This window comes from Oculina patagonica, chromosome 12 (assembly GCF_052425735.1).
Source record: "Oculina patagonica isolate OP01 chromosome 12, crgOcupat, whole genome shotgun sequence".
Classification (NCBI taxonomy): domain Eukaryota; kingdom Metazoa; phylum Cnidaria; class Anthozoa; order Scleractinia; family Oculinidae; genus Oculina; species Oculina patagonica.
Genome location: NC_135769.1, coordinates 3,296,324 through 3,318,924, shown reverse-complemented (window position 1 = coordinate 3,318,924; position 22,601 = coordinate 3,296,324). Strand labels below are relative to the sequence as shown.

Sequence of the window (22,601 nt, the reverse complement as noted above, 5' to 3'; positions counted from 1 at the left end):
GAATTTGGCTTTTTAATTCTTAATTTCTTACATGTACTTTCTCATTGTTGTGACCTACGCACCTAAAATATGTCCTCCCCCAGAAAGTCGGTAAAAGGAGGATTCATGTTTTTTTTTTCACGAATTTTAGCTGCTTTTGGACAACAGGTCAGCCAAGGATCCGTTTTCACATTGAACAACCTCTTGACAAGGAGAAATAATGTCGCCGACACCACATTAAATTTCAACCCTTAACATTTAAATATTTCTTCCTCTGAAGTTATATCACTACTTTGAGTAACTTTATATTCCTTGAACTCATCTATTGTCAAAGGATCTCCTTAACTTGAGCTGTAGAAATTAAAAAGTGGTCAAACTCAGTTCGAGTTTCAAAGGAAGAGGGCGGCTTTAATTAATAAGACGGTAAAGTTTTATACCCTTTGTATTGTAATTCATCGATATTTAAAAGGATCAACTAAACTTCGGCTGCAATTTTACAAAGTCGATTGACTTTTCAGTGCATTTGCTACTTAAACTAGTCGATGTTCCGAAAAAGATCTCGATAAAGAGGGCTTCAAGTATGCCGCATGCATATTGATTAAAAACAAATTATTTCTGTTCCTGAATTAATTAACACCGTCATAAACAGCAATTGGCAGCTTGTTTAGGAATCATCCATTCAAAAAAAATGTAAAGTGTATTTGGATTTAGATGTGTAAGCCAAGAATTCTGTGCCCGACTCAATAATTTCTTTAAGATGTAAGAGTGCAACATGGCATCAGTTTGAAGCGAAACTGAAACCGAAACAGGTATAAATTATGAACTGTGGGGTGCGAGTTAAGAGAGCAGAATTGAATATATTAGAATAATTGATTATGGAAGTTGAGGGAAACTGTAGACTTTTTTAATTGCCAGAGCCTTGTACATTAACGTAAGTGCTGCATAGTTAAATGTGAATTTTATGATACTTGACAACACTCGAAGTGCACTGGAAGTTATCCGAGATATATTCTGCATGTTTAAAATTGCGAATCACTTTACCATCTGGTAGTCAATTCTAATTTCTAGCCTGAATTTCAGCCGTCTTGATTCAAGATAGTAATATTTAGTGACTTCCTTACAAGCCACTGAGTTTTGCATGCTAATGGCAGCAAGCACTACCTTGTTTTTTTTTTCACACTAGTAGTTTTATTTTATTTTTTACTGATATGTTTTTGTTTCTCCATTGGAAAATGAGTAAGGCTGCTATTGAATCAATTTTAATTGCTGCCAGTAATTTAAATATATATTTCTATTAATTACACTCCTTCTTATAAAAGCGTGAACACTAAAAAAGTCGATGTGTCGCGCAAGGTCCATCGGTCACGGGCAACTTATTATTTTTTTCCGCTCTTCTTTGCCCACTCAAACTGTTGGAGCGCGCAGGGTTCGGTCCCTCCCGCCCCCGGTGCCCATCTTCTGGCAAAAAAATACTCCCAATATCCTCCCGCCCCCTCTACGGATGAATATAGGGCAAATGTTGCTTTATTGCGTTTTACTTAAAAACGATTCGTCTCGGCTCGTCAGCATTTTTTCCCTTCCTCCCGCCTCCCACCCAAAACCCCTTACGGGCGGGCTCGATCGGGGGACACGTCTAGACATAAGAGTAAGATACGAAAAAGAGGGGGACTTGTATTTTTCGGTGAAGGGACGATTGGCAACGTTTCCCCTTAGGCAATAGGGCTGTCGTAGATGAGACGCAGCTCCAGAAAAAATATAAAACGTTGGCGTGATTGGTGCAAAGTACACTAGTCAATCGTTTCGTTTGATTTTCGCTTTTTTTCCCTCTCGCTGTTCGAACGAACTTCCTCCCTCAGTGTTTAGGTCTGCTACAATAGTTGGGGTGAGATAAAAACCGGAAAATGCACGCTCTACAATGTATCCTTCGGCGAACGGTAACTGCAGATACGAATTCGTTACAATTTTTGAAACTGGCGGCACTGGGGCAAATCGTAGCGTCGGGCGCATCGGTTTTTCAATTTTTTCTTAAAAAAATCACTCAAACATATTTTTCGTGGGCAGTTATGTTCTCAGAGGAAAAGTGTATGATTGGGCGAAAAGAACTGAATATTGTTCGTGACTGTGGAAACCCATTCGTTGTTTGTGGTTCTGCGGTCTGAGTTCTCGCATGTGATTGGTAAAAAAAAGAACATTCAGAATATTTTTTAAAGTGTTACGCTTTAATAAGAAGGGGTGTAACAGGATCAAATATACCCAGTCTTATTTAATTTTTATTCTGAATAAGTTTCTTGGTTTGCCCAAGAAACGCTACTACATGTTCAGTCGATCGCTCCAGTGCTGCTTTGAAGACCTAAAGTTCAACAAATGAGGCCATACCACTCGAAAGCGTTGCATACATTATCATCAAGTCTCTTCGCGCCAGTAGGCGCATAAGGCCGTGAAAGTGTTGCATAACTAGTATTAAATTAGAGAAGTCGACAGTATACAAATTCAGACAAACCAACAACCTCGTTTGCAGGGTCTACTCGTGAAGGAAAGATTGCGTTACGAACCAAAAGAACGTCTGTGGTACTAGCACGTCATTGGTCTGTATACTAATCCATTGTTCTAAAGTAACGTTTTGATTGGTCAGTTTTCCGGCTTCCAAGTAGCCTGGTTCAAGTGATTAGTAAAATTGGCATCGGTATGATTTCATAGAGTGAGTGTCTAATATTTCAGAGAAAGCCCTAAGCAGGGATTTCGTTTGAGGCCGGAGGCCGTATCGTCCGGTCATTTCCCATTCCACGTCCAGTACTTTGATACCAATATTTGGGAGTTTTTTTTTTACTATTTTATTACTTCTCATGAACTTACTGACAAGAGGATAACAGAAACAATTCGCAATGATAAACAACTGGAAATTCTGTCGTTGCCATTCTCCCTCCCCCACCCCCTACCAACTGTCCATTTTCATCAGGAGCCATGGGCTCCTGTTTTCATTCAATATTTTAGTTTTTAAAGAGAACTTGAGTGAACACCACTCCTGCCAGGGAAACTGATTCCTGGGGTCCAGAAATGCTGGAAACAGCGTTTCTGAGTGTTCTATTTTAAAATTTTCCCCAGACCCCCCTAGGTTCTTGTGCTTTCAAGTCCGGTGTTTTCACGACTATGTCCACTACTACAAAACTGTTGAAAACCCTGCCTAAGCCTAGACGTTTTTCCCTTATTGATTGTTCAGGAGAACGTTTTCATTTAAGAATATCTGGTTTGTAGCCAGACACTTCTCGTCCCCATAGCCCTTTCGTTTCTCTTAGCCGGCGCCGGAAACAGGGGCCTGGGGACGGAATTCGATTTTTTTGGCTGTTTGGAACAAGATACAAACGGAAGTCGAAAACGTAACGACCTCTCATCTTTTGCGTCCTGCATGCTGGACCGGAAGTCCTGAATCTAGTACTAACGTCCCGGCCCTGTTTCCTCGTCCAAGGCCCAGCCGGCTAAGAGAAACGAAAGGCTATGGGGACGAGAATGAGCAGACATAGTTAAAAACTAAAAGAATGTTTTTGGAATTTTTTGTTAGGCCTGGTTCACACTAGCGACATAACGGCAAGTCACGCAAATGCAAATAACATCTCAGGCCTAACCTTTTACAGCTAAAATATGTAAACTGAAAAACGGCACCTCTGATGTTATAAAAATAAAGAACTTTTTCTGCATTTTTAAGTTCTTTATTCTCATAACCCAGGGACGCCGTTTTGCAATTTGCATATTTAAGCTGAAGCCGAGGTTACAGAAGTCACTTGAACCGAAACGTCCAAAAACATTCTTTTTTCTGTTTTTAAGCCAATACCAACTTATATTTAACTCAGTTTTCATTTATCCCAAAACATTCATAACAAAAATAGTCAGTACTTAATTGCTAAGCCTACAAGCAGGCTTGCGTTTGGGATTAGTGGAGTCACGCACAGGGGAATAGTGGAGTAACGCACAGCAGTCGCATTTAAACTCTGTTTGACCTTTCTGAGCTACCCTTTCAGATTGTTTGCCTTTTGCGCCCTCGCAGAGCTTTCAACAGTTTTAGAATACGTTCGCTGTTTAAAGTACCTTTAAGCCAGGGCCGTTTCGCGTTTCAAGTTAATCAATCAGTGTTTCAATTCGGATTTGCAATGGATTCAGTCTCTTTTTGGCTTCTTGTTGCATCTGCTGCCGGGTTATTCATCATTTGTTATCTGATTATCAACCTGGTGAAGACATTGCGTGCTGCAAGACAACTTGCTAAGTTTCCTTCAGCACCAAGCAGCTGGCTTACAGGACATCTCAAATACGTAAGCTAATCAGTTTCTTCGTTCATTTACCATAGCAAAAAGAGTCGAATATAAGCTAGACTGATAGCTATTTATCTATCGTTTTTGCCATGATTTTGATGATCGCTTTGAATGTTTCGCAATCGTGTTTGCAGACATAATAGACATGAATGTGTGGGCGTCACCACAGGGAGCCCATACAAGCGGCTTGTCTTTTTGTGGATCTTTGTAATCAGTTGTAATACAGTCAACTCTCGTTATAGCGGACACGCTCGGGGCGTCGTTTAGTGTCCGCTATAGCGGGTCCGTATGCGGGAGTCTTCCAGTCAAACCTTATTCGCCGGGGATCTGGATTTTGTCCGTAATGCGAGTGTCCGCATCGGGGTGTCCGCGGCGAGAGTTGACTGTATAAAGAAATGTATAGGAATATTGAAAGGGTCTTAACATCATAACAGTCAACGAAAAACCCTCAAAATCGCTCAAATTTGCTATTTTGAGATGCAGAAACGACAGAACATGACAAAATACAACAGCTGTGGTAGGTTTACGTTTATTTTGACCTTAAACATAGACATAACTCAAAATAAGTTTACGAAATTAAGACCCTTACAATATTCCCATACATTTCTTTATATTTCGAACATAGAAACAGACACGCCGCTTGTATGGGCGAAAGAAACAGTGGACAAAGCGAAATGATTCAAATGGATCCCAGGGGAGGCGATCCCCGAATTTTTGGTGGCGCTGTTATGCCCTTGCTTTATTTCAGATTTTCCCATACCCTGGTTTGGGATACAGTCAACTCTCTCTTAACGGACACCTCTATAAGACGGACACCTCTTTAAGACGGACACCTCTTTAAGACGGACACCTGGTGTTGGTCCCATCCCTGCCGTTTTTTAGTCATTTTACTGTAACCAAACTCCCTATAAGACGGACACCTCTCTAAAACAGACAGTTGGAGCAGGTCCCGACGCGACGCGCGACCGACGGTGTCCGTTTTAGAGAGAGTTGACTGTATGACCGACCGTACTTTGATACATGATCGTAGCTACACTTTACGCTTAACACGGGTTCCCCGGTCATACGCACTTGACTACAGTTTAATCGTTTTGTTTTTAGTTAAAGGGCGGTGATGGGGCCTCTCTTCAGTTCCATGTCAGATGCGCAACTGAATTCAAAACATGTTACGCTATATGGAGGAGTGCAGCAACTGGTATCTTAGCCCTCTGTCATCCAGATACCATCAAGGTTATGCAGTCGAGCAATGCTCCGAAAGCAGACACGTACAGATTTTCCAAGCCATTCTTTGGTAAGAGTGAAAAAAAATTTTATTGCACTTTTCTTGTAATTTTCCAATGTTTCTGGCGTGACACAGTGTAACGCGCGACCATTTTGCGCGTTACGGCCTAACACTGCAAGAAGGGATATTTCTTAAAACTTGTTCAGCCACACCCGAGTAAGCTTGGATCGATCATGAAGGGCTCTCAGGGGAAGCCAAAGTGAGAACTTTCTCTGGAGGGTACTACCCTTTATCGAAGAATTTCTATCGAAGATTTCTGATTGTTTCCCCTGCCCTTTACGTTCTGAAGATTTCCAACAATTGTTCAAACGTCATTCCGGAGTTTGTGTTGGAGCGATCATCTACTAACATGTCTGATGATTTTTGAAGGTTTCCGAGTAAAATCCAAAGAAGTCGAAGAAGTTTCGACCATACTGCTATATACAAGTTATTCCAACCTCTGACCACTTGTTCCAACTTGTTGTATTCCATTTTACATGTACAGGAGATGGACTGATAGCCTCTAACGGAGACAAGTGGTTCCGCATGAGAAGACTTCTTACTCCAGCCTTCCACTTTGAGATTCTGAAATCATACGTCAAAGTTTTCCAAGATTCAACGAAAGTTCTTTTGGTGAGTACCCCCACTAAACTTGAAAGGTTGTTTTCCATCCGGAATATATATGGTTAGGTTCGCAATAGTGCCATTTCTCTCATCATGCACATGTATGTGATGGACGATGGGAAACAGAATTTAAAACATAAGATTTATGCAAGATGAGGTAAAATAAGAAAAACAATACTGTAAAACACATCTATGAAAAGGGATCGCAGCTTAAAACTTGGACAATCTATTAAAGGTTTCAGGCATGAAATGTACCCAGAAAAATTCTCTACCGAGGAATCAGTGTAGCGGTGCCTTTTCTTAACTTCCCAAACTAATAAATATTTCATCAAGTTAAAACAAAGAAAATCACAACCGTGAAGGAGGTTTGGATACCCGGTCTTAATTAGCATAGATTTTTACGATTTTATTTCTCCGTTTACTCCGTAGTTTTTGTTTCGCGTGAGAAGATATATCAAACACTCGAGACAGTGTTTCATCGGCTATCCAAACACCTCGAATTTCGTCAAAAATACTCCGCTGCGCGTCGTATTTTCAACTTTCTTCTCAGTGTTTGGATATCCCGATGAACACTGTCTCTCGCGTTTGATATATTGCTTCAAAATCTTTGTGGGGGGGGAGGGGGGAGGGGGGTGATTTGTGACTACTTCATGGAGCCACTGCCTTTTTACGTTACTATTTTACCGACTCGTAGTCGCTCATCAAATTCAGACCGTTTCACTTTTGAAACTTTCTGAATTTCTCATGACAGTTTTCTGTTCATTTCACTGGCACATGATGTCATCTCTCTTGTATTTTGATTGAATGTTGCTAATAGTTTTTTAATTGAGAGTTGATTTAAAGCCTCAAGTAACAAAGGACGCTCATTCTTTTTTACTCTTTAGGACAAGTGGACCGCACAGGAGAGGGGTGAGGTGGAGTTGTTCCATCACGTGAGTCTGATGACGTTGGATTCCATCCTCAAGTGCGCCCTAAGTTACAAAAGCAATTGTCAGACTCAAGAGTAAGTGGATAAATCCAGTATATTGTACATGAATTGTTCCAAATAATAATCAACCATTATTGAGTTAACACGATACAAACAAATCAAAGGAATGATTTTTTAGATGATTTTGTTTTATCAAAGAATGTGCAATGTTTATAATCTACAAATCAATAATAAACGTCAAAATGGTTAATTTCTATTAGCTAAAAAAGGGGTTTTGATTTGCTTAAACTTCTACAGTTTAATGGTCGCACAGTCTTTTGTGAGCATGTGTATGGACAAATATCCACAGTCAAATTAATTTTGATTTTCCCTTTTCAGGAATGATCCCTACATTAAAGCAGTTTATGCAGCATGTGACGCATTCGTGAGCAGAGTCATGTAGGTATTTAAGATGGTTTCCGCACAATTTTCGAGCAATACAGGCAAAAATAAAGTCACCAAAAAGACCCTTAGCATGGCAACAGTTTTAGAACAGCTAAAAAAACCTGCAAAAATTTAGCACTCAAGCTTCCCCCGCGAGAGAAAAATGGATTTAAAGTTGTCCTTATTTCAGTTAAAACGGACGTTTTGCGCCAGTTCAAAACAAAATGGCGCGCGTTTTATACATTTTTTCGAGGTTTGACTTTAATTTTCTCGAAAATGCTTTAGAATTTGATTGCGGGGTCACTAAGACAAATGAATTTCGATGAGATCTTTTAAATAATATACAAAACGTTGCCGTGCAATGAGTGGATTTTGGTACTTAATTTCCCTCATTGCTCGAACTTTCAGCGGAATCCGTCTTAAGTTCTTTTGTGCGGTTCATGACTATGCGGGAAAAGCAGATCTTAGCAAGGGCTAGTAGGATCCAAAAAGAAAATCGAGGGTAACCAGGCATTTTTCAGAGATAATTAAGAGGGTCTGAATGGGGTTTAGTGTTTAGTGTTATTTGCCCATAATTTTTAGTGTTTGCTGTTACATTGGCCAATTTTTTAATATTTACTGTTTCCGGAGAAAATACTGTTAAGTGTTTGGAGGGTTTTTCGTGGAAAAGTTTAGCATTGTAAATTCTCATCTGTTTTTCAAAAATCGGATAAAATCACTCATGAGCTTAAAGAAAATTTTAGTTTTTTCCTTGGAAATCTTCAGTAGTCCTCGGACATCTTCGGTAGCCTTCGAAAATCTTCGGCAGTCTTTGGGAATATTCAGCAGTCTTCGGAAATCTTCCGAATGGATCGGAAATCTTTGGAAAATGGCCCAAAAACTTCTTCGTATACTAAACAAAATAATATTGGTCTTTTTGGAGCCGTTTTTGTTTCTTTCTGGATAAAATTTACTGTTACAGTGAATCTTTTACTGTTAGTGTTTAAATGCCTAAAATTTTACTGTGTCATGTTACAATGACAAAAAATAGGTGTTTAGTGTTATCGAGGTACCTCCATTGAGACCCGCAATTAAGCTTTAATCTAGAACAAAACCGCTGACTTGGCAAGGTTTCTAAAAAGCGAAAACCACATGTTTCTTTGCCTTAACATACACAAGTTTACGTAACACTAGTTATTAAATTTCTTTAAACAAAACACCACAAATAGTAACATAACAGCTGAGTGATTTTAATTCCAAATCGTCGCAACAGCGTCATTATTGTCCCTGCAGCTCTCCTCTGAGATGTCAAAAATACAGTCTAGAAGTTTTGCGCGCAACTAAAACAAGTCATGTGTTGTATCGGCTTACCACTTCCATTTTACAAGGTTAAAAAGTAGGGGTTACTGCGCGTTTTTAAAAGTTATACGATTTGTTTTTAAGTTCCATGGAATTGCTTTTGGGGTCTATCCCCTCCCTAATATGTTTAAATAAACGCGTACACTGCGCCATCTGTAGTTGGCAGTTTGTTGTTTAATTTTGAGCGATAAGCGATTACTTTTTAAGGGGGGGGGGGGTCCTTCTTAACTACCAATTTGTTGCTAAGAAAGATTGACCGTGAAATTTTGGACACCGAACCTCCTATGGATAAGATTTTTGCACAACTAAGTTCTATTGAAGAGTCCTTCAAAAGTTTCAAAACACGGCCATATTTGACAAGTCACGTAACCAGAATAGAAAAACTCTTAAACTAAAAGGGCTTTTAGATATAAGAATTAAAATCACTGAGTGTCAACAGATTAAGAACGTCCATGTGTTTAATGCTTCGTATGGTTCTAAGGAAATTCGCATTATTATTAAAGTTATGGCGTAATAAAGACTCGTATTTTTGGACTTTCTTCAGTAGCGTTCCTTTCTTACATGTAAAGGGTAATTCCATACGAAGGATTATGAAGAAGGATATGTTATCTCTAATTCTTTGCAAAAAATCGGAACTTTACTTTTCTCTCAAAAGTTTTAGGGATTTCAAATTCTAGCGCGCGGTTTGGGAATGGCACTAGTTACGTGCGTGCAATATCAATTTTTTCAATGCAGTTATCCTCCCCACCAAAAATTCACAGTTAAGCATTGCTGAACACTCCAAAATAGCTTGCCACCAAAAACCATCTTGAGAAATTCCTTAGCAACTGCTCTAGATCTGTAGTTAAGAAGGACCCCCCTTAATTGTGAGCTATTTTTGCGGCTAGTGGTTTAATAGTGGTTACTGATATGTTGCTATTCCGGGGTTCCTGGTTTTATTTATGTTCATATTCGCCTCATTCTGGATGGAGAGTTTCTCGCATGGCAGATAGGGTGACCCTGACGGGGGAGGGGGGGGGGGAGGCAAGAAAAAAAACGTTCCTCCCCGTAAACACTTATTAATGCTGGCCGTCTAACATGTTTGCTCTCCTAAAACATTTCTTCATTACCTAGGAACCCTCTGTTGTATTCAGATGTAATCTATAAAATGACGCCAGCAGCAAGAAAATTCGCCAAAGACTGCTGTCTCTCTCAGGCCAAAGCAAAAGAAGTCATTAAAGAAAGAAGAGCTGCTTTACAAGACACTGTGAGTGCTGTAGACGTTTCGATATTAAGAAATAAAAAAATAATTGGATTTTTTTGCGTTTTGGCCGGACTTTATTTCGATTAAAGGGACTACGTCATGGATTTTAACAGAGTTTTGAACAGCCAAAATTTATATTTGTGTCGTAGGAAACTTAAAACGGTAGGTCCCATCTCCTGTATCTTCAGTCTTATAACAGGGGACGTTAAAGTACCCAAACACACTATTCGCAAAGAGTAGGGCACGAAGTTCCCGGTGTTGTGGTCTGGCCTTTACAATTGTGTAGTAAATTACAGTACGTGTAAAGCGCATTTGAACATATACATATGAAAAATGCGCTATATAAATGCATTATCATTATCATTATTATCATTATAAAAATAAAAGTTCCATTTTTATCAACAATTGCTATTTTAGAGAAATAAAACTGTTTAAAAGCGCGTTTGGCTGCGACGGCTACGAATGGCTCGGATGGAAATGGAGTGCAATTTGAAAACGTTAGCCAACGTTTTCAAGTTGTTTCCGCGCGCCTTCAAAGAAATCGATATTTATAGCCAAAGTTTGATTTCTATCCCCAAATAAAGGTTATTTCTTCAGTTAATTTTTTAAAGATAATGTATTTCATGGGTAAAGTTACCCAGTTTAGACCAAAAATTTTGAGAAATCCCCGTGACATCTCCTTTAAAACATGTCTTTTGAAAGCGGTGTTTCTTCGAACAATTTTTCTGTTCTTCTTTAGGCTGTCAGTTTCATTTAAGATGGCGTTGTTCTCAGCAGCAACAACAACAACAACATTGTTCCATTTTAAACTCCCCTGAAGCTTGTATGTGTTTGTACTCATTCGTGTCAATTCTTTTACGGCACAGGCTGAGCAAGAGAAGCTGAAGAAAAAGAAACGTTTGGACTTCCTTGATATTTTACTCGCAGCTAGGGTAATATGAAAGTTAATAACAAAGGCGCTTGAACTTTCTTGATATCTTACTCATAGTTAGGATGATATACCTTAAGGTTACTTTTTTAAGCGACTACTAATGTTAGCGATTTTTTCAGAGCAAGATTTAGTGACTATTTACATGTAATTTAGCGATTTTCCGAAAAATTTAAAAAGTTAGTGATATTGTGTAAACCAGTGTTTAATGAACATATAGGTAAGATGGAAATAAATGTTCAGTAAAAGAACAAACTCACTTCAAATTGAACGAACATTTGCATTGCCAGAAAGAACAAAGTTACCGGCATCTATTTTTAAAAGAATTTTTCAAGTCGACTATGCTTAATTTTGTTTCCCTTTGGTGTGGGAGGAGAGGTACTTTTTAACGAGTGTTGTAAAATTCATTAACTATTCATGAGGGTGCAAACCAATCCCAGCACAGTATTCAGATCACATGTACACAACTGTAAACCCCAATACAAATCAGACAGTAGAATTAACTTTTGATACAAACTCCTGCTCAGCTAATTAGTATTCATTAACTTTTGATACAGATCTCTACTGATTCGCATAATAATACTTTGCATTCAATTTATTGTCTTCATTTCACAAGTAGAATAAAATATTCGCGTCCGATCTGTATGGCCGTTTACAATGGCTCGCCTATCGGCTCGCCATTGTAAACGACCATACAGATCTCCCGCTCATATTTTATCTACCACTTAAATTTGACCGAGACAAATTTTAGCGAGCACTTATATTAATTTAGCGGTTTTATCCCAACTCGCTAAAATCGCTAAAATTAGTAGCCGCTAACAGGTAAGGTAAAAGTAAACATATGAAATACCTCGACTTCCTTGATATTTTACTCGCAGATAGCTAGGATTATATGAAAATTAATAAGAACAACAACAACGACACACGCTTTATTACCAAAAAAATAAATAAAATGTACAATTCAAACAGATTAAAACAAAAATAGGTAAACACATGGTAAATTTACTCAGAATAACTAAAAAGCTAATCGAGCTGAGTAATAAGAAAAACGCTTGAACTTTCGTGATATTACTCATAGTTAGGATGACAAAAAAGTAAGTAACTTACCGTATTTACTATTTTCGCGCCTCAAGTGCGGCGCTTATTCGAGGGCGGCGCTTATTTGAGGGCGGCGCTTATTTAAAATGTGGACGCAACCAAGAATCTTATCTTTTACAGTAATTGAAAATAGCGTCTTTTGATTGTCAGTATTCGTCTCTTGCTAAAGAAAGAAGTGAAGCTAGCTATCCTGGCAAAGTTAGAGGAATTCACAACATTTAGAGAACTACGTGTTGTAAGAATGTTGGATAGAAAACTAATGGGCAAGCAGCAAAACAATCACTTAGAACTGCAAAACATCGCTTTTGTTGTTTTAGAGTTGTTTTGTAGTGCTATTTTAAGTTTAACGGAATTCCTCGAACGAGCGCCGCATCGGTACTGCGGCGCTTATTAACTTTTTTGTCCCAAATGCGGCGCTTATTCGAGGGCGGCGCTTATTCGAGGGCGGCGCTTATTCGGGGGCGGCGCTTATTCGAGTAAATACGGCAGGTAAACCACTTGACTACCGGCTTTCGTCTTACAACATCAATAAAATACACAGAATTGTTTGTATTCGTAACATTATCAATATCTGTTCTTTCATTTAGGATGAAGATGGGAATGGTTTATCAGAGGAGGAAATAACATCAGAAGTCATGACATTTATGTTTGCAGGTCATGACACAACTGCGAGTTGTAAGTAACACAAGTCTTCAAGCCGGCGCTTTGCTCGTACACTGCAACTATTAAACTATCCGTATTTTGGCGCGAGTTTGTCGGGCGATACGCGACCCCCGAAAAGGATCTGGGACGAACGAGGAAATTACGAGTGGGATTCTAGTTAGACGTCGACGCAAGTTCGCGCGCGTTTCGCTTCGCGTCAACGAATTTTTTGCGTGCCGCGCATCGGCAATTTAAGGAGGCTGACAACAGTTTCCAGCACTTTTTTGTTCTTATACACCGAATGCAAATATGGCGGACCACTCGGTCGTTGCCTGGGACGAACTACATGAAAGCGAGGCTAGTCAGGCTTCTGTGTTTTGTTTTGACAATGCTTTCGTACAAAAGTCTTACTTATTCATCAATATGGTGTGTTTCTTTTCGCTGCGCCTATGAGTTGCTGTGTTTCTGAATGCCACAAGAAGTGATAGAAGTGTTCACCGTTTGTCTCTAAGGGAAAAATTGGATCAATGCAATTCGTTGAGACGAAAGAAAGGAGTTCGCGATCGCCGCGGGAACTATTGAGGTTTGTTCGCTACATTTCAGGTTCGAAGATCTTAGAAATTTCGTATAAATGACGAGCTTATATGGTGTCTGGTGGTGTTCCAGCATGAGTTGCATGGCCAGTACCTTCCCCAAGGTAAAGAAAAGCTCCACATCCAAGACATCCTCTGTCTCAAAAGAAGTTGTTCTTGTCCGGCTTTGTTCGCGTCCGATCCACTCGCACGGAATCGCAAGATCAAATACTAAAAAAGTGAATGAAATTCAACTGCCCCCATAGTTAACGCTAGTGAAAGCATTGAGCATTGAGAACGACTTGGAGATAATTGTGATCGCTTACACATTTTCTATGATCTTCTAACCTGAAATGTAGCGAACAAAGTTCCCGTAGCGATCGTGAACTCCTTTGTACTCCTTTCTTTTGACTCAACGAATTGCATCGGTCCACTTTTTCCCTTAGAGGCAAAAAGTGAACACTTCTATCACTTCTCGTGGCATTCAGAAACAAAGCAACTCGTAGGAGCAGCGAAAAGAAACACACCAGATCGACGAATAAGCCAGACTTTTGTAGGAAAGCATTGTCAAACCAAAACACCGAAGCCTGACGTCTACCCTCGCTTTCATCAGGGCGCTAAAAAGGAAGGGCGGAGAAACGCGCTCAGAGCTCTTGAGCGATGTGTGATGCGGAGTCGAGTCGGACTGGGTCGAGAAACCAGGAAAATCCAGAGGGAAAAAACATGGCGACTTGCAAGGATTTCGACGAGTCTGAAAATCTCGCATTAATTCTTAGCCTTGACGAGGATCAAGACGCTGTTACGGTCGAATCTGACTCCCTGCTTTCATGCAGCTCGTCCCAGGTAACGACGGAGTTGTCCGCCATATTTGCATTCGGTGTATACCTTGATGGATCAAGGCTAAAAATATTTACCAGTTACCGCTACCAAAATGTTATCAAACAAATGCCCAATCATTGGTAAACAAATTGTAATTATTTTCTTAACCTCACGGGTTGCCATAGCAACAATATAACCTGTAAAGACACCCTTAATCTAAGCTTTAAATGCTTTTATACCCCCATTTGTTATTATTGAATAATGATCTGCATGTTGAGACTTAACTTTTTGCAAAGTTAAAAGAATTTCCTCGTTTGTTTTCCTTTAATAATCAAAGCGATCTCGTGGACATTGTACAATTTGGCAAGATTCCCAGAACACCAGGAAAAATGTCGCGAGGAAATCGATGAAGTGCTTGGAAATAACGAAGAGTTTGAATGGTAAGTAGTGAGAAATGATCGATTTCCAAAAATATTACAATCATTAGAGATGATAAGCGCCCTGATGGGCTAGTAGCTAAATCCCCTCTATCTATTGCATGCTACAGTATGATCAGATGATTATTGAACACCTTTTCCTTTCAGGAACGATCTTGGCAAATTAAAATATGTCCATCTGTGCATCAAGGAAAGCAACAGATTGTACTCTGTTGTCCCTCAAGTCAGTCGTTTGTTGGAAAAACCGTACGAGATTGATGGAAAACTAGTACCTGAAGGTGTGTTGGTGGTATTTTAGAACAGTTAAAATTGTTGTTTAGCCATACGGTTTTTCAGATCATGTTTAATATAAGCAGTCAAACATGTCGTTATATATATCACTTAATGAAAAACTAGCAATGGTATATTGCAATTCCTGCGTTTTGATTGGTTAACAGGCAATGGAATATGATCTCATATACCATTGACCGCAAGAATGGCAGCCTATACGCGTCAAAGAAAACAGCCGGAGAGCTCAATTATTGCATAGGGCGTTTTTAATAAAACAATTATTCCACTCGCGCTTGTTAAATGTTTGTCTCCATCTAACATGATTACTTTTGTGCTTGTAGGAACAATGGTGGCCTCTCAAATCTTTGCTTTGCATCGTAATCCACATGTGTGGGAAGATCCTGAGGTGAGGGGAAATGTATTACATAATACCTTAAGTTTCTTTTCCTTCAATTTTTGAAATTTCACAAGAGACATTAAAAGAATTTTACCTTTCAGAAATCCCCAACAGGGAATTGCGGAATTTAAATGTGAGTGATAGACTTGTTTATCACAATTAAATACCGCGGCGGAAATTCCACGCCACGCCTAGGCAGTAAAATGACGGCGAGTCCCATGCCTCTATTCATTTCCAATTCCTAAGCGATCAGCGAGCAAACAGCATAAGTAGCGTGTTAGCGAATCAATTTTTTTTGCAATGACGAGCTTTGACTTCAAACAGTGGTGCCAAACTTCTGGTCTAAAGGAAGGTACAATAGAACAGCTAGAGAAAAACGACCTTGATAGCCAGGAGGCTTTAAAGCTAGTTAATAAGGACGATGTTGCGACGCTGGATTTAACCCTTGGGTAAAGGAAACTCCTGTTGCAAGCCGTGGCACTACTGGATAGCAAAGGGAAAAGCGACGAGTCTAAGAAGACGAAATCGAGCGAGACCGTCCCCGTGACTACCAAGTCATTGGCAAACGACTCCGGCCTGGAGGAATTGCTAAAGAAGATCGGAGGCATATCACTAGATGACCCGTTAGTTACTCTTGGAACCACGGAGCAGCCATTCTCTGAGCCACTGGAAAGAATGGACAACAATCCCCAAGTGTTCCTTGGAACCCAGCAACCAGCGCAAGGCAAGAAAGGAGGTGAGGAAAAACCTTTTTTAATTCCCGATTTTGTGAGCACTGGATCTTACGATGGCTCCATTGAGGACGAGCAAGAAATTGGTGGGTCCACTGGTGCTCGCATTGTACTACGTGCTCCCAGAAGCAAACCAAAATTAGAAAACATTTCATTGTCAATGTGGGTTGCCGCAAACGCGAGAATTATGCACCAGCTAACAAACACCGGAAAACTTTCAGGCACGTCGCAAATTGCAGATTACCTTTCATATACAGTGAAAGTAGCGGAACTGCTAGAGTCCCACACCCTTGCCTCTGTTGTCATCTACGACAACGAATATCGCAAACTTCAGCACCAGTACGGGTTTCGCTGGGGCAGCGACTCGCAGCATCTCCATACGCGTTTTCTCATTAAACGTCGTGCAGTAAATCAGATTAATCAAAATCTGGCCAGGCCCAACGCCAACCCACGCTACAATTCCGACCGCCAACCGCATCTTGTCAAGCCTATCTGCCGCCGATTTAACTCTCTGAACGGCTGCAATTGGCCCCAATGCCGCTTTCAACACGTATGCCTCGTGGCAAATTGTTCACAGCCCCACCCTCAACACGAACATCCACCCACGATGTCCGCTCAACGCACATGACTCGGCTCCAGTTTGGTTCACGTTTGGTCTCTAGGCAATAAATTTGGAATAACAACATCGCATTTTTAAAAAAAGTCAGTCAGTCGGTCGTTTGTTGGGTCATGATTCATTCAATCGTTCATTCATTCCTCCATCCATCCATCCATTCATTCATTCGTTCATTCATTCAATCACTCATTAATTCACCCATCCATCCATTCATTCATTCATTCATTCATTCGTTCGTTCGTTCGTTCGTTCGTTCGTTCATTCGTTCATTCGATCATTCGATCGTTCGTTCGTTCGTTCGTTCGTTCGATCGTTCGATCGTTCGTTCGAAGTTCGGTCATTCCGTCAGTCAGTCAACAATTCATTCTTTCAATCAGCCATGCATGAATACATTCATCATTTTTTCTGATATTTATCGGGAGCCATAATGAAGTAATGTATTTATTGATTCATGTATTTTGCAGAAATTTGATCCTCTTCGTTTCACCACTGAAAATATGAAAGGAAAGTCGCCATATGCGTACATTCCTTTTTCTGCCGGACCAAGGTAAAATTATTACAACACTTCTTTTTACACCTTCTGCGATTAAAAATGAAGACTATGGTGGTGTTAATCACGTCTTGACAATATTTACACTCCATTTAAAAGGGATTAAAGAAGTACATGAAAATGAGCGTTTTGCATGCATAGTCGAAAAACAAAGTATTGTTAAAATTTCAAAAGATAGTGTAGTTGTGCTCTCTCCTCGCGCCTCGCGCTCGAACTCCCCTTCTCCTTCCCCTTTGAACGCCGGTCACGCAGGCTATGTTCTTATTTTCTCTTACACTCTTACAGGTAGTACTCATTAAAAAAAAAAACAGTTCTAAAAGCCTCTCGCCCAGCCCTCGCGATTCGCGCGCGGATTCTTTACAACTCGCGCCGTTGTCACTTTTGTGTCTGTTTTACCCTTCAAAGCCATCACTTTCTGTGAGTATTTTTCCTTTCCCTCCTCTTTGAAGCAACGCACCAACCGCCACTCCGTAAATGAGCCAAGCACGAATTCCTCCCAAGAGCGGCGAAAAGCCTGATCACATGTTAAAAACCAACTCAAATAACAACGTATCAACCGATGGGTGGTAGAACATGGGTAAGAATCCCTCTAGAGACTTCAAATTTGGCCTTTCATTGTTTCCAAACTATTTAGTTTGTCACAAGCAGTGGGAACACACAAGGCAGGATTACTGACGGTTAACGCTTTGTGTTTTTACAGGAACTGCATCGGTCAAAGTTTTGCTCTGGCTGAGATCAAAACTGCATTGGCAATGATTCTTCGCAAGTAAGTGATAGTTATTCAGCATGTTTGTTTGCTGTTATTGTCGTTGTTCACAGTGCATTTGGTTTTCTACTCCATACAACATCCTTTTTGTCTTCCCACCTTAGTTCACAGTTAGAAATTTGCCACGAATTCAATGGATCACATTCCAATACGAAATATATTACCGTAAGCTTAGGTAAAGCCCGGGGGATTGTAATTCGTATTTTTTTTATCCCGGGGGAGGAGAGGGTCTACTTTAGGAGTATCTCCGTCACTTTGTAGCCTGGGGGCCGTCTGGAGTTTTGAGCCCTGGGGACATAAGCCGTGCAATAGCTGCCTGGAAAACAGGCAAGCCTCTAACCAATACAACGTCGAAGATCGTGAAGGGTTCTTGAACGTTTGTTTTCTTGACACAGGTTTGAGCTGAGTGTCTCTCCCCAGAACATTGTGCCAGACGAAGATCTTCAACCTCTCATAATTCTGCGAGCGAAAAATGGCATTGTGGTTAACATTTCGCCACGAAACACTTAAAGGAAGGAGCAAAGAGATATATAGATTGCAAAAGAGACTTCTGATTAGAATGACTTGATTACACATTTATTTTATAAAATCGATTGTACAACAAAAAGAAGGATGGTAACCTGTGGTTGGAAAGTACCCGTCCGTACATTCGTACTACAAATAATTTCCTGAGCCCGCAATATTAGTTAAAGGGGTTGCCAACCAACATGACGTACACATGCTCATGTCGTCATGCTGACGTGGCAAATATCAGAGTGCTCGAGCTATTTCCTTTGATATACAAAAATTTTTCTGAAAACTGAATTTTTTTCTCAGACTTTTAGCAAAATCAAGAGCTCCTGTCAAAATTATCCCACTCTTGGTCTAATGAAGTCTCGGGGTACAGCAATTTCAGAAGTATAGATTTATGGCACTGTACGGCAATCGAAACTGCGCGTACGCGAAAAGGAGTACTGCTTTCTGTGAAGTAAGCGCGAATATGCCGTTGGATAGGATTACATTTCGATTTTTAATTAGGTTTTAACTAGATTGTAAATTAGATTATTGTTTATGGTAGATTCTTAATTTTTAGTACATTAGAGAGGGCCACAAATTTATTAGTTGTAAAACTATCACGTGTAACCCTCGATAAATAAAATTTAATGGCTGTTCCGAAAACGCGGAGTGCAGAGTGCGGAGTGCGGAGTGCGGAGTCCGAAAATGCGGAGTCTGTAAAAAAATAAAAATAAAAAAATAAAATAAAAATAAAATAAAGAAAGTGTGATAAAAAAATTAAAATAAAATGAAAAATATATAAATATTAAACTAAATATTAAAAAAAAATAATACACATTTTGGCACAGCTTCGCCCGAAGCAGTAAAGCGGATCGTTCAGACCGCGGCCATTTCTTTCTTCAAAAATGACTGCAGTTCACGTTTCACGAAATATTAACAAACAGTATTTCCAATTTTTTGGAATCACTACTCGTAAACTTCAAATAACTTTAGTTTCTTTTTTACCAAAGAGCCTAAAGCCATGTTGCTTCGCCTGGCTTTCCACGAATACACAGTAAACTCTCTAAAAGAACCATCAGCAACGTGGCACTTTTCAACTCCGCCTTTTATGCTAGACGAAGTTCAAATTAAAGAAAAATGTACAACAACGATACGCTACTCCGCAGCACTTAATAAAAAAGCAAAAAATAAATAAATAAAAATTTCCCCAAAAGTCATTTAACCGCCTTTGTGCCGTGGATATCTACATCCATCTGTGGACATGTCATTTTTGGTTGAAATCATGTTTTCAGTGCAAGAATACTAATTCTTTTGATTGTAAGTTCTTTTCGCTGGGAACTCGGAACCTGGGAACCGTTTATTTCAGGTGTCATGGAAACACGTCTGTGTCAAGGACAATCGTGATAACTGGTAATGGTTATGTCAAGCTTGCAATAGCTTTTGCTTTTCACTACAAATGACACATCTGTTGCTGAAAAGTAACATTGTATATTTTGATACGGGTTAGATGTACACTGTCTCGGTTCGTTGTTTACACAAAAAACGCTTTCATTCTCGTGTGTTTCCATACATAGTGCATGGAAAATTCCCTAACTATGAACAAAAAGACAAAACAATAACGGCAACTAATTGTCTGGAGATATAAATGTCTTAAGTAAAAAACGCAACCGTTTAACGCGGCTAACTGTTTCTTGTCAACAACAATCAATTGTCGCAAGTTAAACATGCTACTGATAAGAAAGAAACAGGAAATATCCACTTCATACATTATCCCTTCCACTTAGTGCACAGAAATGGTAAATTGTTTTGCAAGCAGAGCAGTGCGGTTGAATGGCTTTTTGGCACTCGTTGAAAAGTTTTATTTTTTGCTTTTTTATTGGCCAATCTCTGCGTAACGTATCGTTGTCACACATTTTTTTTTTAAAAAAAAAATGAACTTCGTCAATTAGAATGCGAAAAGTTTAGAAGGCGGAGTTGACAAGTGCCACGTAGCTGATGGATCTTCAGTTTAGAGGGTTTCCTGTGTATTTTATTTTTTATGAGGCAACATGACTTTAGGCTCTTTGGTAAAAAAGAAACTAAAGTTATTTGAAGTTTACGAGTAGTGATTCCAAAAAATTGGAAATACTGTTTGTTAATATTTCGTGAAACGTGAACTGCAGTCATTTTTGAAGAAAGAAATGGCCGCGGTCTGAACGATCCGCTTCACTGCTTCGGGCGAAGCTGTGCAAAAATGTGTATTATTTTTTTAATATTTAGTTTAATATTTATATATTTTTCATTTTATTTTAATTTTTTTATCACACTTCCTTTATTTTATTTTTATTTTTTAATTTTTAATTTTTTTACAGACTCCGCATTTTCGGACTCCGCACTCCGCACTCCGCGTTTTCGGAACAGCCAAAGTTTAATTGATTGATTGATTGATTGATTGATTGGTTGATTGATTGATTGATTGATTGATTGATTGATTGATTGATTGATTGATTGATTGATTGATTGAGGGCCTTTGCTGTACTTCAGTCCAGCGCGTAAAGCTAATGCCACGTTGCTAATCGTCTTTAACCTAGCTACTGAACTGCTAGGAATGCAAACTATTACATGTAATCAATTATTATTCTTAAGCATATGAATAGCCCAAACTTAAGAAAAAAAAGTCGGATTTTTTTTGCTTCTTCCTCCCGCTTCTTTCACCTTTTTATTTCTGCATGTGATGTTTTATTCTTACACCCGGAAAATATCCAAAAATTGAACCTCTAAGAAAGATAGGTATGTGAGCCAATTCTGACAATTCGCCTTGTTGACTTGCCAGTTGTTCATTGCATATCTCTACGTCCTCTCTGGCTGAATTGATTGATAGTTTTCATAATTTAGGAATGTTTACAAAGATCTATCCTTCACGCATTAGGTGTTTATCAACGTAAACTTGTGGACGTGGAACTAATCTCAATTTGTAACTTGCTGGCTTAAATAGGGTAGCAAGCTAAAGTTTTTGTGAGGGGCGGAATTGATTCGGAGAGGTCACTGAGCTATTAAACACAACTTTTTTTACCTCAAATAACTTTATTGTTTTCAATTAAACAACTACAAAAAAGTCGTCCCTATCATAAGAATCACTGTTCGAGGTTTGGTCAGCTTAGTATCTCTTAGTGTAAAATGTTGGCTAAGCCAAAAGACCATACACGTCTGCGCACGTTTTACCAGCGTTGTTGTCCTCGGTGAAGCCACGTAAGTCCTGTCCATACCACAGGCGCAGCTCGCTGTTGGCGAAGACACAGTGAGGTTTCTTGGGAGCACAGAACACGAGGACAGGCGACGAGGAGGTGTAGCATGCCAGAGTGTACCATCCGTTATTGTTGACTTTTGAGGCAACTGGAGCAGTATCCTGTTTTGCTGGTCTGTTAGGACGACATAAATTTGTGAGTGATTTGGAGTACACCCCCAGAAGCTGTAATGGCCTTTACTGTTTTTATTGCACGTTACCGTTCCCGAGCGGTGCACGAGCATGAACTGGCTCACGAAGATGTTCCGACTGTAGGTAAAACGACCAAACTGGTTCCCTCGGGTCCCGAAGCAAACTGGAGACTTGTTGAGCTTCACCCAGCGAGGATAGGTATTCGCTGAAGCTTCGTCGAACAACAGCACGGTGGCCATCAGGGAGATCAAAAGGAATTTGAACAACATGGTGATATCGCTTGGCTTCGTCTGAGATAAAAGAAAAATGAGAAAACTACAGCTGAAAGTTTAAGACATAGAGTTATGATATTTTAAAATGATGCTATGTACCTAATTACAAACTATCTTAGCGAAGGAATCGAAATTAATGGTTGCTTCGAATTTGGTTGTCAGAAGACCTTGTGAGCGTATTTCAGTCATACAACTAAACTGAGTTGAGCGGAACTTCGGAGATGGAGAATAAAAAAATAAGCATTAAAGGATAAGATTGTTAAAACGTTCTAAACTACAATGTGCAATGTGATCGAAGACCGCTGATGCGCCGATAAAACGCATAGTATTTCTTTCTTTCTGTCGAATATCTTACCTTTCGCTTGTAAAGAATACTCAATTAAATGTGGGTGTTTTTACGCCAAAGGATTTCTCCGGTCGACAAAAGGCTTTTTGTGAAAGGCAAAAGGGAATGAGAGAGCTGAGCAGTGAATTGATGTTTTTCATCCAACATTGC

The 22,601-nt window shown here is 39.6% G+C and overlaps 1 protein-coding gene and 1 pseudogene across 2 annotated transcripts; one reads left to right on the top strand and one right to left on the bottom strand.

Moving 5' to 3' along the window:
- The first annotated feature begins 3,574 nt into the window (after positions 1-3,574).
- LOC144631792 (cytochrome P450 4B1-like) lies at positions 3,575-19,103 on the top strand. Its single transcript, XM_078490352.1, has 14 exons — positions 3,575-4,280; positions 5,382-5,571; positions 6,047-6,174; positions 7,050-7,168; positions 7,472-7,531; positions 9,968-10,100; positions 10,964-11,029; positions 12,711-12,798; positions 14,494-14,596; positions 14,741-14,871; positions 15,205-15,269; positions 17,072-17,154; positions 17,858-17,923; positions 18,319-19,103. The coding sequence occupies exons 1-14, from the start codon at positions 4,122-4,124 to the stop codon at positions 18,431-18,433; spliced, it is 1,506 nt and encodes a 501-aa protein (XP_078346478.1). The 5' UTR covers positions 3,575-4,121; the 3' UTR covers positions 18,434-19,103.
- Positions 19,104-21,479: 2,376 nt separating this feature from the next.
- LOC144631872 (uncharacterized) lies at positions 21,480-22,599 on the bottom strand (annotated as a pseudogene). Its single transcript, XR_013566804.1, has 2 exons — positions 22,461-22,599; positions 21,480-22,123 (listed from the first exon to the last, which is right to left on the bottom strand). The product of XR_013566804.1 is annotated as an uncharacterized LOC144631872 (transcript).
- Positions 22,600-22,601: the final 2 nt, after the last annotated feature.